Source organism: Passer domesticus, chromosome 23, assembly GCF_036417665.1.
Source record: "Passer domesticus isolate bPasDom1 chromosome 23, bPasDom1.hap1, whole genome shotgun sequence".
Taxonomy (NCBI): domain Eukaryota; kingdom Metazoa; phylum Chordata; class Aves; order Passeriformes; family Passeridae; genus Passer; species Passer domesticus.
This window is the reverse complement of record NC_087496.1, coordinates 517,759-533,909: the sequence shown is the minus strand read 5'-3', so window position 1 is coordinate 533,909 and position 16,151 is coordinate 517,759. Positions and strand designations below refer to the sequence as shown.

General features: G+C 47.2%; 1 protein-coding gene across 1 annotated transcript; it reads right to left on the bottom strand.

Moving 5' to 3' along the window:
• Positions 1-1,472: 1,472 nt before the first annotated feature.
• LOC135285343 (TOG array regulator of axonemal microtubules protein 2-like) lies at positions 1,473-15,873 on the bottom strand. The gene is made up of 9 exons (XM_064397533.1): positions 15,686-15,873; positions 13,985-14,090; positions 13,011-13,246; positions 11,335-11,487; positions 10,049-10,166; positions 8,963-9,066; positions 7,387-7,591; positions 2,213-6,214; positions 1,473-1,759 (listed from the first exon to the last, which is right to left on the bottom strand). The coding sequence occupies exons 1-8, from the start codon at positions 15,871-15,873 to the stop codon at positions 5,945-5,947; spliced, it is 1,380 nt and encodes a 459-aa protein (XP_064253603.1). The 3' UTR covers positions 1,473-1,759; positions 2,213-5,944.
• Between the last annotated feature and the right edge of the window lie 278 nt (positions 15,874-16,151).

Sequence of the window (16,151 nt, the reverse complement as noted above, 5' to 3'; positions counted from 1 at the left end):
GCTGGCAGTTGCTGCTTCCCATTTCCTGTTCTTCCCTAGAGCCAGTACAGTGGCTGCTTTGAAACAAAAAGCCCTGAGATCTGGATAGCTTGAAGGAGCATGAAATGCTAATTGAGTGTTCATGGTGGTCATACCCAGGTCTGCACTTCCCAGTGCTCTGAAGCAGCAGCAGGAGGACCGTGCATCATTCCTGTTGGTGGATGTTCATGTTTCTGGTGTGCAAGAGCAATGACTTGAGGAGGGACAAAAATTCCCCAATTCAAACAGTGGCTGTGCAAGGAGATGTGAAGTTTCACAGCCTTTTCTAGGATATTTTAGAAAGATCTAAGAGAATATTGTGGCATTGAGTAGGTCCCTAATTTTGTCTCCAGAGAAATCCCCAAAGGCCACATTCACTCTGCTGGTGATGGCAACCCCACAAGCTCACGGGCTAGTTTTCCCTGCAACATGCCACCCTGCCTGGGCTTTACTAGGCCAGGACTAGACCCATAGCTAAGCAAACACATGCAGCCAGGTGACATAGAATTTTTCTTTCAGAAAGCCTAATTAACACAATTCCCATGTCGTTTCTTCTGTAACATCAGAAGGTGGCAACCATGAGAACTTTGCTGGCAAAAGGTTACATTTTGCACTGGGCCTAGAAGTGTTTTTCCCTAAGGCAAAGCAAATTGCAATGTGAAGTTCAAAAGCTTCAAATGCCTATGAAAGGAAACTGCGGAATAATTTCTGGAAAGGCAGCATTGTCAATGATCATGCAGCCCAGCAACAGCTGGAGCTGCATCCAGAATTGCTTCTTCCAGCTGTGCAGGAATTCATTTCAGTGGCAAGCACTGTTCCATGATGAACAAATTGTCCCCTAGCTCTGGGCTGAATGGCACCCAGGCTGCAGTACAGATTTGAGGAACCCTTGTCACTTGTTATTGGCCTCCCAGTGCACTCATCCTTCTGCAAACAAGGTGCAAACAACACAGCTGGGCTGCTGTCCTGGGTAAATATACATACAGACGGTTTTTCCAAATCAGTGCATCTTTTCCCAGTGAAAGACACGAATTCTTCTTACCTATGAAATTGTGATTGAAGACACCTGTGAGCCAGATCTGTGTGAGACTGCAAAGGAGCAAAGCTTTGGGGTTTGGGCACATTTCTCTTTGTTTCTTTGCTCAGGCTTTTTCTGAGCACAGAACACACCTAGGTAGAAAGCTTTTGACTATAGCGGATCTTTTGGATCCATTGTCCCCCAAATAAGTCAACAGGTGGCCCTGTCATAATGCCAAGTAACAAAGAGCAGCACAAATGACACAAAGAAAACATGGCCAAAGAGGAAGAGGAGAGGCCCAGTGAGGAGGAAAGGATGTGGTGAGACACTGGCACATTGAGTGAGCTGCACTCCCACCATCTCTAGGCTAGCAGGACCTGGTCTCACATTCTTCTCCTGGTTTATTTAAATTTAATTTATTTATTTACTTTTTTTTCATCATCAGTATAAAATATATACAATTAAAAATATGTAATCAAGATTTAAAGATACAATCAAAACACATTTATTCAAAACTACATCTAAGGATCAGAACATATGTACATCTACTACAAAACCTAACATATAAATCCTATTCTTCAAACAATCTTCATACAGGCAGCAGCTTCTTCCTGAACTTGGAGAAAAGAGAGCTCTTCTGTACAGCAGGCAAGGACTTTGTGGGTAAGGCACCATGGGAATTGTCCAGAGGAACCTTCTCAGTAAGACTGTAACCAGTCCGATCTGCAAAATGGAGACAGAAATTTTAACAGGGGCCACAATGCAAACCTAAAGCAGCTAAAGCTCCATATTTCATGGGACAGACATCCGGCAAACTTCTAAAGAGCTGCAAAGGGAAACGTGCTCTTGCTGGCAGGCACTTGAGGCAGGACAAGGTAAAACCCTGGCCCACTTCCACAGGAATGCCACAGGAGCACCCTGGCCTCTGGGCTGCCCTGGGACAGCAGGGAGCCCAGAGCCCTGGGCTCTCCAGCAATGGCTCAGCTGCACAAGCACCCTCCTGCTCCTCTGCCTGCCCCACAGCTGAGCAGCCCTCCAGCTCCACAGGCACTGGCAGCAGCACAGCTCATTGCAGGGGCACATGCAGGCACAGCTGTTCATTGGCAATGTGCACAGGCTCTCTGGGCTGCCACAAGACCCTTCCTCCCAACAGAGATTGGCCCAGCTCCCCCTCACCTCTGTGTGAGGCTGAGCCATGATCAGCCTTCACCTTGTCCTCAGTCTGGAGTTGCTTCAGGCCCCCCATGCCATGACTAGGAAGGGCGATGGAGAGAGAGGGGGCAGGTGCACACCCTTCCTTAGCATTTGGTCTCTTTTGGCACAGCTAACAAGGCAGATCTGGAGGTGTCCAACTCAGCACGTTGTCATCTCTCTGGAGAACATCATGCCTTCACCAGCCCAACATTTTGGAGAGGTTTTCCCGCACATGTGGAGGCTGGCTGGCAGCACATCTCTTCAGCTTGGTGCCCATCACCTTGTAGAGGGCAGAGGCAAGCTTGGTGGCCACAGTGCGGACATTGGCGCTTCGCACCGGCAGCGCCTTGTTCTCCAGGAAGGACCAGAGCACGGGCAGGGCGTCGTGCTGGACCACTTCAGGGCTCCTGGCATAAACCCACTCCACAAGCACTGCCGGGAGAGAGACACAGCTTCTCAACCACCAGCCTTAATGCAAACAGGGATCTACCTCTGCATTTGCTAATTGGAAGCCTTCTGGCTAAGATCAGCAAAATAGCACAGAGCCCCATGATCCAGAAACGGGCAAAGCAGCTGATCATCCTGGAAACAGAACCACCAACCCCTCAGGACTAATTTCTCCAACCACAGCCTTGTCCCTGTGGCAGACTTTGTACCTTTACTAAATTATTGCACAATCACTTTCTGCATGAGCAATGAATGAAATGTCCAGTTGCTTTTTATTTCCATTAAGAAGTTGTCTAAACCCACACTGAAGATTTGGAAATGCACCATAGAGAAGAAATGGAGGGATTTCTAACAAAAGGGATGATTCCATTTTCATAACTTTGATGTCAAGTGCCACATGTTTAATCTGGCTCTTCCCTTTGCTCAGTGGCACACTGCAAAGGGCAGGATTAGAACACACCTCAAAACTCCAGCCCACCAGAGATGGCTGCTGCTTGACAGTTGGATTGGAAACATCAGTGACTAGCTGGTGTCTTTGGCAGAATGCTTCTGGGACTTCCAACAAGCAGCTGTTTCAAACCTCAGGGTGCCTTAGAGAATTATCCAGACCCCATTGCTGTGGCATTTGAGCATCTCCACATTTTAATGCCATTTCCCCTCCCAATCTTAATGGCATTTTTTCTTATAATGTCCACTGAAGTAGGGGCATAGAGAGAGCAAAATGCTACACAAGGGACTGAAATTCATCCAAAACACAAGTATTTTCTCATATTGTCTCTGAAATCTGCTCTCTGCTCATTTTCTGAACCAAACTATGTCAAACACAGACAAAAATTTACTACCAACAGGCTCCTTGCATGGCAGATTTGGCTGAAAGCTCAAATCCTGAAAAGCTCTGGAGACCATTCTTATTTTCTGATCAGGCAAAATGTTATCTAGTAGCCATTTATTATTCTGTGGTGGAAGAGACTTCATTTTCTCTATGCTTTTAATCCACTGGCAGTCATCAATATTAAAACAGCTCCTGAAAGTACCCAAACCCCAATTGTGCTAAGCAGGAAAAGGGTTATGATACCCATTTTAACATGGGAATTCATTTGAGTTTAAATACAATTAAAGACATTGGTGACTATTGAAGGTAAGGAACAGCTGTCTCTTCCTACTGAATCTCAGAGAGAACATCTACTTTTTCTAAAGTAGTCCTAATTTATGTTTCATTCCTTTATTTGAAAAAGAGATCAAAAGATCTGTAAAACTAAATTCCCTGTTGCTGGAGATCTACTTTTTTCAAAGCTCTTTAAAGGGCCTTTGACATTCCCAATTGCTGAACATGCCCTTTTGAGATTCCCAATGAAGACACAAAGTGTATTAAACCTTGCATTCAAAGATGTTGGCCTAATTAGCAGTGGCTTTAGCCCCAGTTAAAGCAAGGCTATCAATAGTCTGTTCTACTATATATTGGGATTATAATTTTCCCATTCCTTGGGTATTGCTGACATAGCAAGCACCTCTGAGGAATCAATTATCAGCTGCATTTGTAACATTTGGGACAGTGCTGACACAGGCAGACACTGTTTGCACACCCTGAAATGCTCAGTCCAGTGCCACTTTGGCAGCACAGGCAGGGAGCCTCAGCACTCTGCTTCTGCCCCTCTGCCCCCAAAGGCTGCCTTGCACTAAATCCCTGCCTCTAATACGTCTGTTGAGTTTTGACCTAAGCTGTGACCCCAGGCTCTGCACAGTTCAGCCTCAAAGCTTTCCAAGAGAAAAACAAGAGTTCTGTGAGGACAAAACAAACTGATCCCCTGAAACAGCATTTGCCACCATTTTCCCGAAAAGATGACAGATGTCCCTGAGCTTCCAAGAGAGGAGCCAGCTGGGGTATTTTGAGCCCCTCCCTTTCCTGGAGCTGGGTTCTGAGATGCCCCAGTGGGAGCTCAGCCCCGAGGCCGAGCTCTGCCCCATCTCAGATGCTGCACAGCTCTGCAGCAGCCAGGGAAACCTGCCAAATACACCTGCCTTGGGCACTGGGCAGGAAGGACAAGCTCAGCACCTCCTGGTTTGGAGGAGCTACTCTGCTGTCTGCTCACAGGCATTGCCTGTAAATACTCCCTGGGAAGACCTCTTGGCCTAGAAGGGGAGGCCATACCTGTGATACACTCCGTGACATCCAGCAGAGCTTGGCCACTCAGTTGATTCCACTGGTAGCTGAACTCCTTCAGCAGTGATACTTTATCTACAAATGAAACACATGTTTCTGCTCACTTTTCTGAGACCATAGGAGAAAGGACAGTGCAGAGGGAAAGGGTAGGGGCAACCCCATTCTATAAAATAAAGTACATTTCTGCTGGTTTTTGAATCCTTTTCTTCTTTCCTTCCAGCCTGCTTGGCAGGGATTTAAATTGCAAAAGAAAAGCTCTCCTTTCACATTTGTAAATGCAAAGTTGTCTGCTGTATCAGGAGCTATGTTAAAACATTTCCCATCAGGGACCTCAAGAGTTCAGTCACATGTACGCAGTGAAAAGATTTTGCATCCCAGAGCAAAAAGGAAGAACCCCATACTTGGGACACAGAAAGGCACCGAGTCAGGCAGTTCCTGAATTCACAGAGCAGCTGAGGAGGAGAAAGTGGCAACTCCCCTTGAACACCTGCCTCTTCAACACTCCTATTTTCAGGCACATTTCCTCAGTGTGGCATTTTCAGAGCTGACATAAATCTGTGTGGCAAAGGAATTGAGAGCAGCCTTTGCCTATGTAGCTAACTGCTGTAGACATCTTGCCCCATGCAAAACAACATGTGGAACAAGGCATCATTGACAGCGGGGTTTATACCTGTTTGTTATAAAGAAATGAACTTGGCGAATCCTAAGTTCCCCTTTGAAAATACAAGACAAAGAAGAAAAGGGGTAAATAGGCAGCTAATGCCTATCATGTAGAGCATTCCCGGTGGCTGCTCTGCAGGAGCTCTGATGGGTCAGTCTCCCTTCATGCCAAGAGCAAAGCTATTCATTTGGGAAGTCAAACGGGGCCCAAGCAAACTCCAAACCCCCTTTGCCTCTGAACTGTAGCAAAGCTGTAGTCTGGGACTTGCTCTTCAGACAGGCAGCACAGAGCCAAGGGCTCCTGGGACTTTTGGGAAATGCTGATCACGTTCAAGCCTGTTGGGGGACTGGTGCATAAGGACTGCACCTGCACAGCTTCTGGGGGATGCCAGCTGGAGCTTTCCACAGACAACAGCAGCTATCAAGGCACTCGGCACTCTCTTGTGTCAGAGAGACAGAGACACAGGTGAGGAGAGTCCATGCCAGGGCTCAGCCTTACCTAAATGAGCAATGGATTCTTCCAGCGCTTTCACAGCTGCGGCACGAACCCTGGGATCCTTGGAGTTCAGGTTCTTCGTTATTCCTTCCACCAAACCAATGATCACCGGGTTCAAGGCATCTTTCAGGACGCCTGTGATTTCAGCCAGCACGTCCAGCGCCTTCTGCTTCACTTTCTTGTGGCTGTCAGATATTCTCAGGACAAAATAATCAAAAATCTGTGAAGAGAACAAAGAACAGGAAAGCTGGATTCACATGTCCTTGTTTGAAGAGTGGATGTAGCAGTCAGCAATGTAAAAGATGAGAGTGATCCTTTCTGTCAGGTCAGCACTTGCTTGCACAATTTCACTCTTTTCCTGTGGGCCACTCACTGGAATGGTGGCACAACCTCATGCTGCTAGAAAGATTTTCTTCTGTTTTTAAGAGGTTTGGTTGGGGACAGAATAGTTCCTATGGTATTTCACTCCATCTGTAAATCATTAAATCCATTCCATTTCTTCATGCTAAAGACTACCTTTGCTTTAGAAGTATGGAAGCAGATGTTTACAATGCCCGGTTTTCTATACAGTTGCCTCAAGTACTGAGGGCAATTAGGATTTTGCCAAAACTATGGCAGGAGGAGATCTAAGTTTTCTTTTGTTTGTCTCAGCAGCAGTATCTGGAGAAGTGCAGGGCTCTGATCAACTCTTCCAGGATGCAGATCATTTCTCTAAGTAACAGGTAGACTTCTGGAATTTAATGAGCTGTACAGCCCTCATTAGAGCAGGTTCAGTCCCTTGACAGACACATCATCAGGCACCTTTTCTTGGAGAAAGGGGAAAAGCAGCTACTGGGAGAAGATGGCAGAGATGAGTCCTTAGCTGTTTTCCTCCTTTTCCAAGGAGAAAAAAAGACCCCCCAAGAAGGGTGAGCACTGTCTTTACCAAGAGGAATAGGAACAAGGATGGAAATGAGAGCCAGAGTTGTGCCTGTGCAAGACTAGATGGAGTATATGGAAGTATTCTTAAAAAAACCCTGGGTTTAAACCATCCCAGTCTGATCTTCTCTTCCCTAGGTAAACCCATTTTTGGTCTAGAGAATAATTGCCATGCTTTCAGTGGCTGGATTGCCTTCACTTAACCCAGCTGGGAGTAGGAGAGAGCAGCAGTCACACCAGCAGAAAATTCTGTCATCATCGATGAACAGCATCAATAGGCACCTGCCAGACAAATACAGCTGGACTGAAATAACTTGTCCTGAAGCCTGGACCTGCATTAAATTTGCCTGGGTAAGAGGGACCAGCGTGTCCCAAACAGCCAGGATGGAGTGCCAAGACACACTGAATTAACTTTACTGCTACAGGCTTAGGAAAGGAGCTAAAGGAAAGGAGCAATGAAGATACACTACATACCTGGACAATGTTAGTGGAGATGAGCTGGGGGCTAGTTTTGCACAAGTCTTGGAGGAGTGACACTCCTTCCATGCGCGTCTGAAACCCCTTGGCCTCCAGGAGATTGTAAAGCTTCTGGAGCAGCTCTGTTTCTTCCTCAACCGGAGGTAACGTGACCTGGGCTTGTGCACGGTGTAGGAGGCATCCATCAGAGGTAGATTTCACCCTGGAAAATAAAACCAAATGAGGACCTGTTGGTGATAATACCTTCAGTAAATTGTGAGCAAAACATCTTCAGTAGCTTTTCTAATGATGTGATTTCAAGCTGGAAAGTCATGAGGCTCTGAAAAACAATGTGGACCTAATGACAATCATTTTGGGAGACAATCTGCAAGGAACATTCTTGCCAGTGCTCACTCAGAAAAAGCAAGGATGAGATGCATCTGATCTATCTTCAGATGGCTGCCAAGGCACACAGGTCACATTGCTTTGTGGAGAAAGAGACACACTACTTCCAAGTTTAAGTGGCTCCTCATATGGAATGTTTTTGTCTCATAATCAGGAAACTCATCACTCTGGAGAAGTGTCTCTACAACCAGGCATGACAATCTGCAAAAATAGCTCAGATGCATCTGAACAGATGAACAGGGTCATATGTGAAGGATTCAGAAAATCAGTCACAGAGATAAAAACTGAAGCCAGACACCCCAGAACTATGCTCACATTTCATTTGCTTCCCTAGAGACTAGATCCACAGCTTAACAACCCCACTGGGAACAATTCTCCTGGATCAACCTGTCTCTTCCATGAGCATGGAAAGATGCTAGCTATGCTACTGAGGCATGTGGTCACTTTCCTGCCACTGCTGAGCGTGACAGAGCTAAATAAATCCCCTCTGTGATCAGAGGAGAACAGGTACAAGTAGCTCTGCAACTGCCGTGAAGAGACAGCAAGGACCAAATTCCTGTCTTAAATGCTGATTGCAGCACAGGACAAAGGAAACCAAACATGCTGTCTCCATCAAGCAAATCATATGAAGGACAGGAATATCAAGACAAAAAGTCCACATTGAGACACCTGTTGCCTGAAGTTGATCAGGAATTGCATTGCTACTTACTACTCAAACTTGATACTGTTTCAGGGTAAGAAAACCATGATTCAGCCAGGCCAAACCACATGCATGAGAACTGCATCTTTGTGGAATGGCATCCTGCTTCTAGACTGAGACTTCTCATCAAAACACCCATCAGGAAAAGACTCCACTCAGATGAAAAAAAAGCCCTGGTTGAATTTCCTTGTCCCAAGTCAGGCAGCAGAAACTTGGCCCTGTCATAGCCTCCATACCACTGCCCTTGCCACTGCACTGGATCATCTGAGCTGCAACCAATGGGGTCTTTTTGTCTCTCAATTGTGAAAACCCCTCCAAAGAAGTTGTGTTCAACCTAATGCAGAAGTAGACTTTTTTTTATCATAGAGCATTTGTAGGGAAAGAGAACAATCTGTGTCACTGGCCATCTCTGCCAGAAAGATTTTCCTGAGGAAGAGACATGTAAAGCTTGTCATGTGCTTTGTCACATCTGAATAAAGTGCTCAGTACCGTTTGCTAGAAGACAATGTGGCCTGGGGCTTCTTGGAGCCATCGTTCCTCTTCTTCACCAGCTCCTTGACAGATGGGTGTTCAGCCTTCTGGTTTTCCATCCCCTACAAACACATAGAGAAACCCCATCAATCTTTAGAGTATAAAATAGGAAATTCCCGGTTTAAAACACAAGTTAGAACCAGGATCACTGCTACCAAGGCTTAGGGAAACATTTCCTAACTTACAGATGGAAACAGGCCAGGGATTCAGTGATGCCAACTCTTTGTTTTCAATAGCCCAAGGCAGGTTATGGGTGCTACCAGACTGAGCAGCAGTCTAAAATCCCAAATTCATTAGTCTTCAGCATAAATGGGAATAATGCAAACTGGCAGACAACGAGTGTTCGTAAACAACAGAAGCAACAGAAAAAAATGGACTCTCTGGGGATTGGCCCATTGTGTTGGAAGGATTTGGTTCAACATTCACTCTCCCTGTGCCTGAACAAAGGCATGCTCCCTTCTGTAATGTCGATAAAAAAAATAAAATCCCCGCCCCCCCCCCCCCCCCCCAAAAAAAAAAAACCCAAAAACAAAGGGGTTTCCACTGGATGCTGCTGAATTCACCAAGATTTTTTCAGTTCCACAGAGCTTGACAGCAGGGCAGTATTCCCAAAAGACTGTAATTGTAGTAACTAGGATTGACTTGGCCATCTTTTGTAAATTTGGAAATTTTTAGTACTACTATTTCCAGTATCTTTTGCAAAGACTCTGTTCTCTTCAGAAGCACTATTCTCACTTAATTGCTTTACTGGGCAGAGGAGGGAGAGCATGGTGGGGCCTTACACTTAAATGTAAACCCATTTGCTCTCTTTCCCTTTCTTCTTTGTGAATGATATTGAAAATATTCCAAACCCCACTTTTTCCCTAATAACATCAATTTTTTTGTGGTCTGCAGATGAACAGGCTGAGGATTAACAGCTCATTCCCAGGAGAAAAATTATTCAGTAGTAGAGGAATGAGATCAAGACAGATTGGGGATGTTTGATCTCACATTAGCAGTGGCAATACTTGCACAAAGGAGCCATTTCTCCTGCCAAGCACTTACTTTCTTCTTCATTCTTGTCAGAATATCTTCCAGGTCACTGGTGGAAAGAGATCGTTCCAAAAGCATTTTAAATTTTTGATGATTGAGCAACATCTTCACCATCTCCTGTCCATAATGCCTAAGGAAGGAAGGGAGGGAGGGAGGAAAGGAAAGAAAAGTGAACAAACAAAGGAAGAGTGTGAACAGAAGAGGCTTATACCTTAAATTCATCATGTGCAATCCTTGCACAGGAAGGCATTACCTACTCAGCAAAGAGGGAGATTTACCTCCAGTTGATACTGCACAGTGCTGTCAGATGAACACAGGAGGCAAGAGGAGAATGTGGGCAACAGAAAAATACCATTTCACTCTGAAACTGTGGATGTGCTCCTGTGGGATCAAAGGATCCCAGAGAACAAGCAAAACACATCTGCTTTGTTGTCAGAGCCTATTAGCAGTGTCTTGCTGCCATTGCACAATAATTTGCCTTTCTTTAACTGGCAGGGAAGCCAGGACAAAACACCTCATGCATCCTATTGATTATTCTATACTATATGTATGCACAGGGGCAGCTAGTTGCTCTGGTGTTCTTGGCAGCTATTAATGGGAATTTCATCATCAGAGTAAGGGAACTTTGGTGGTTTGGGTTGATTTTGCCACTGGGAAACCACAGTTTTCTTCAAGAAGAAATTTGGAGGTCACTGAGCCACAGATAACAGCATTCTAGAAATCTGCAGACCAAGTTCAGAAAGACTGAATATGTTGGCTAAAGACCCCTGAAATATTTATAGGAATGTATTAAATTAATGATAAACAAATGTTTGGGATCCTTCAGTGATGAATATTAGCCAACACTTTGGCTTTGTGTTGTGCACCTAAAGACAATGAAAACTGTTGGACTGGCTCATCTGAGCTCTTTTGATCTCAGTAAAGAATCCTTCAAGCCACAGGAAGTTGGCAATGCTCATTTCTGCTGGCCAACCTCAGGTTACCCAGTACAGTCATTTGCCCAGGCAAGCCAGAGCAATGGTCACAGCACCAAGGCTGACAGAGCTCCAGAAGCCTTTGTTGGACAATGCTCTCAAGCACATGCAGTGACTCTTGGGGTCACTGCACATGGCCGGGAGATGGACTCGATGACCCTGATGGGTCCCTTCCAACTCAGCATATTCCATGCTTCTATGACCCTTATTCACACAGTGAGGGAACTTCATATTTCCATTAGTTTCCACTCTTGTGGTGTTTTACCTTTATAGCCAGGCACAAAAGGCTTTTCCTGTTTTAGGAGGTGAAATGAAGATCATTACCTTGTGTCTTTGTGACAGTCCTGAGCAAGCTTCCCTGCCACGTGTGCCAGCCTCTCAGCCCTGGCTGTGCCTGCCAGCTTTGTGACTCCAATTCTCTCCATCAGGGACAGGAGGAGCTCGGCCCCACACTTCCGCACCTGGGCGTGACGGCTCCTGGGAAGGAGAGAGCAAACCCTGGGGTACAGGGAGAAGGAGCAGCAGCAGCACAGGCCTTGGCCAGAGCCTGCTCCCTGTCCTTGCTGGGGGAAGGAGGCCTGGCTTCTCCCTGCAACTTTAGACACCGCTAGAAGGTTCTGAACTCAGGTGAACACAAAGCTAGCATTGTACAGAAGGACTGCCTGCAAGGCAGAGGGAGGAATTCAGTCTCCCTGCACTCTCTGATACCCAGCTCCTTTCACAGTATTTACTCTGAGAAAGATTAAGGAAATAGATTACACATTAATGATTTAGAAATTAAAGACACTTCATGCTGACCCATCAGAGGGCACCCAGTACACAGAGCTGCAGCGGGATTGAGGCTCTTTCCACCCATGATCCCCAAATCTGCAGACCTTTGGAAAAAAACAAATGCAGGGAAAACATGTTGTGGGCCATGAAGTTGCAGAATATCCAGCAATGCAGCCTGTTTCTTCTGTGAGGCTTGGCAACGGATACATCTGAATGTTTTACCCTATTCCAAAGCTGAGGAAAGGAGGGACAGGCAGTTTAGCCAGGCTGTCCTGTTCTAGAGAGTGTCTCTTGGGAACTATCAGGCCCAGCACCAACATTTAAGGCAGCATGTGCTTCAACTGTTCCATGGCAGTCAGGCTGTGAAGGTGCCTTTAAAGTGATTCATCATCCCAAGGCTAACATGAAACATGAGTTTGAATAGAAAGTAGAGTTCTATGGCCAGGACAGTCATACAAGACTCCTTTTGGCAGGAGCTGCATCTGCTGTGCAGGCTGTGCCACACCCAGCAGATTGTCCCCCATGTGCTCCACACCCCAGCAAGTACCCTCCTCCTTTCTCAAGCTAATGGCATCATGAGGAGACATGGTTTTCCCAGGGCCCCTGTGGTTAGTGCTGTGAAATACCAAACACCACTCACAGCTGCAATTGCAATTGTCCCTCTTGCCACAAAAGCACAAGGCTCTATCCTCAGCCTTTGCAGGCACTTTCACTTCCCCACCAGTCACCACAGCTAGGAAAATCTGACAGCCTGGGAGAACTCCAGGAAGCAGCAGGAAGCTGAGTCAGAGGAGCTTTCATTTGGGTATCAGGAAAAAGGTTTTTCACGCAGAGGGTGGTTGGGCACTGGAACAGGCTCCCCAGGGCAGTGGTCACAGCACCAAGCCTGACAGAGTTGAAGAAACATTTGGACAACAATCTCAGGCACTTGGTGTGACCCTTGGGCTGTTCTGTGCAAGGCCAGGAGCTGGACTCAATGGTCCTGATGAGCCCCTTCCAACTCCCCATATTCTAAAGTTCTGGGATTCTGAGAACTGATAGGCTGCAGGAGGGCAGAAACAGGTGACAAGAAGAGAGAAATGATGTTGATTGGAGAATGAAGTCACTGAGTTCACAGAAGATGCAGCATACAGGACCCTTCCCTCCCACCATTCCCATTCTCTGTCTCATCCCTTCTCCCTCCCACACACTAGAAGGTGAAGAATATCACTAAAAGAAGAACAACCTACTTGACTCCCATGTCCATGAGAGCAGTCATTGCTCGTGCAGGAGTCACATTCTCCACCATGATCCCCAGGGTCTGACTGGCTGCTTTCTGAACAAATTCTGGGGAGTTGGACACCATCTGCAGAAGGACCCGAGCAACCTCATCCACCTCAGAGTCCATGTTCTTCTTCAAGGTCGCAAAGAGCTCTCCCAGAGTGACAATTGCAGAGTAGGACACCTTGGAACGGAGGTTGGCCACCTGGACAAGTCATGAGGGGAAACATAAGAATCACCTTGAAAAGAAAACCAGTTGCCTTCAACAGAAGTCCCAGAAAATGACAACACATCCCACTGTGTCCAGAGGAACATCAAAATACAGTAAGAGCAGGAGAGCACAAGTACAGAAAGGCTTTTACTCTGGCACCAATTTCTGGTCTCAGACCGGCTTACTGCAGGCCTAAAAAAAAATATTTCATTCAAGTGTTCTACTTAACTCTTCTAAAATGTTCACAGCTTTGATTTTAAGCCCTTTGACTAGAAAACTGAAGCAAGGGCTGCTTTCAAATCATAAAAGCACAAATCATAAAGATAGAAGAGTCAGGTGCTCCTGTTCAAAAAACAACACCAGCAGCTGAAGCACTCAGCCAGGAAACAGAAAACACAGGCTCAGACCCAGAGACCAATTTGCAGTGTTGAATTACAGCTTGGGCAGAGACTGGGACTCCGGCAAATAACCTCATTAGTGTCTCAGTTTCTGCATTTGCACATTGCATTATAAAGGCACCACACACAAAGACACGTGTCAGATACCCGACCTACCAGTAAATACAGCTACATGTACCCACAGATCCCACAGATAGCTGACAGAAATTAGAAACAGACGGTCTAAAAGCAGAAATGAAGGCAGACCCTGAGCACACATGGAGACGAACAAGAAGATACCTACTCTACACACCATGTATGAAGTATGTGGGACAATTCAGAACAATGTTCTCACCTCGCTGGTAACTGCCAAGCAAACGTCATGAAGTCTACACAGCAGGACCTCTGAATGGGACCCAGCCAGGTGTTTGATGTTGAAGAGTCCCTTCTCCTTCATCTCCCTGAAAGGCAGAAGATTGATTTTTTCTCTCCACCAAGGCAGCACCCTCTGAGATTATCAGGCTGGCAGCTCAGTCAAACAATGGGAGGTGCTTTTCAAGGAGTACTTAATTTAGTTGTGGAAAAGGTTGCCACAGGATGATGTGGCTGTCAAAAGCCTACAGAAATCCAAGAGGTGAATAGAGGGGTTTCAGAGTGGCCATTTAAGCAGACAGCCTTTCTGAAATCTCTGGCACATGATGCCCCCCTGGCACTGCTTCCTAGAAGCTGTAGACCAGACCAAACTGCTGTTTCTTGTCACCTCCCTGTGCCTGTCCCTGAGACACAGTCCCACCGAGCTGTTATTGGGGCATTTTCCTTTTTTGTCAGCCCCAGCAGGCAGTTCAGCACTGAGAGTCTGCACTGGCACTCTGGAGCTGAGTTTCCCCTCTGCCATCTAGGCCTCTCTCTGTCACCCCCTCCACTCCACCTCACTCATTCCTCAAAAAAGCAGCAGGATGTCCCAGAAGATTCCACCCCTGAGCAAGAGCTGTTGAAACTCTGGCTTTTCCCAAAACCCCCTACCTAAAACAACCCCCACAACAGCAACGTGTTATTTAAAAGGTGCAAACAACTCTGTCTCTCAGCACTTTGTGCAGGGCCTCAGCTACAGGAAGGAATGTGAGGCATCAGGGCTGCAGCACAGGGCTGGCGACTGATCCCACTGGCACCCCTGAGCGTCATCCGGATCCCCCACACCTGCAGAAGCTCTCTGCACCTCACAGGGCACCCATGAGAAATGGGGAAGAGAAAGCAGAAGAGAAAGGACAAAACAAAGGTGACTGCACAAGGAGATGCATTGTGGCAGATTTTTCATGCTCATCCCAGTGTGAATGGAGTCCTTACCCCTGTGTGAATGAAGCATCTACCAGGGAGTGATCAAAAAGACATTAAAAAGAAAACCAATATCACCTAACATTTGTAGGGTTATCACCTCTGGGCCTCCTTCTGCCTGTGTATAATTTTGGGACACATGGTGAGTATTGACAAAACACCTCAGGCCCATATGAAGCAGTGAGAAGGAAAAAGTTGAATTCCAAAAGTGCAAGATTCCTAGAGGATTTCATTTCTTTTTCCTTCTCTTCTGCCATGAGCCCTTCAGGAGTAATGACAGGCTGAGGGACTGGACAGCACAAGTCCCTGGAGGAACTCCCTGGAGCTGCTTCTGGGACTCCCATGCAGGAGGTCACAGGGAGACGCTGTCACCTGCCATTGCTGTCAGCAGTGGGGGCAGAGAGGAATCTCACTCAGTCCCACTGGGCCAGTGGCCCAAGGCACCCAAATCTCTACACTCAAAACTTCTGCCATCCCCTCAAGGTTTCCTTTGTAGCTCCATGGAACAACAGGCAAAGCGAGGAAACAGCATGGAGCTGCTGCAGCTGGAGCAGTGCTGCAGAGCAAGGCCAAGAAAAGGCTGCTCTCAAATCTTTATCCTCTCACTGCTATGGAGTGCCCTTTGTCCACTCTGGGCTCTCAGGGGCTCAGAGGCACTAGCAAGACACAATTCTAACCTACCTTAATGCCAAGAGGGACACAGAGTGAACAAGGCCTTTCTTACCAGTCATCGCTGCCGAGCAAGGAGAGTGCCTCCAGCAAGGAGTGCTGTGGGTCTGGAGAGGCTCTGTCCTTCTGCCCATGCCCACGGAGCGGCTCCTCTCGGCGCTGGGCACCAGTGGCCGTCTGCGAGGTCACTGCAAGGAGAGGGTCGGCCATGGGCGCTGCGGCCCGGGCAAGGCACCCCGCCATGGAGCGGCCTGCAGCCCCATCTCCCAGCCAGGGTTCCCTGTGGTGCCAGCTGGCACTGGCTCAGAGACTTCCCTGCTCTCTGGCTCCTGGGGCTCCTTGCTTTCTCCCAGCCCCCCAGCTGGGCACAGCTCCAGGCTAAACCTGACAATTGCCCCGCAGCCCCAGCTCCCCAGGGCCACAGGTACCACGGCCAGCGGCAGGTTCCTGCGCCCGCAGAGCTCCCGCTCCCTGCCAGACAGCGCTGAGCAGCAGCACTCGCTGCCCAGGAGGGAACCCCT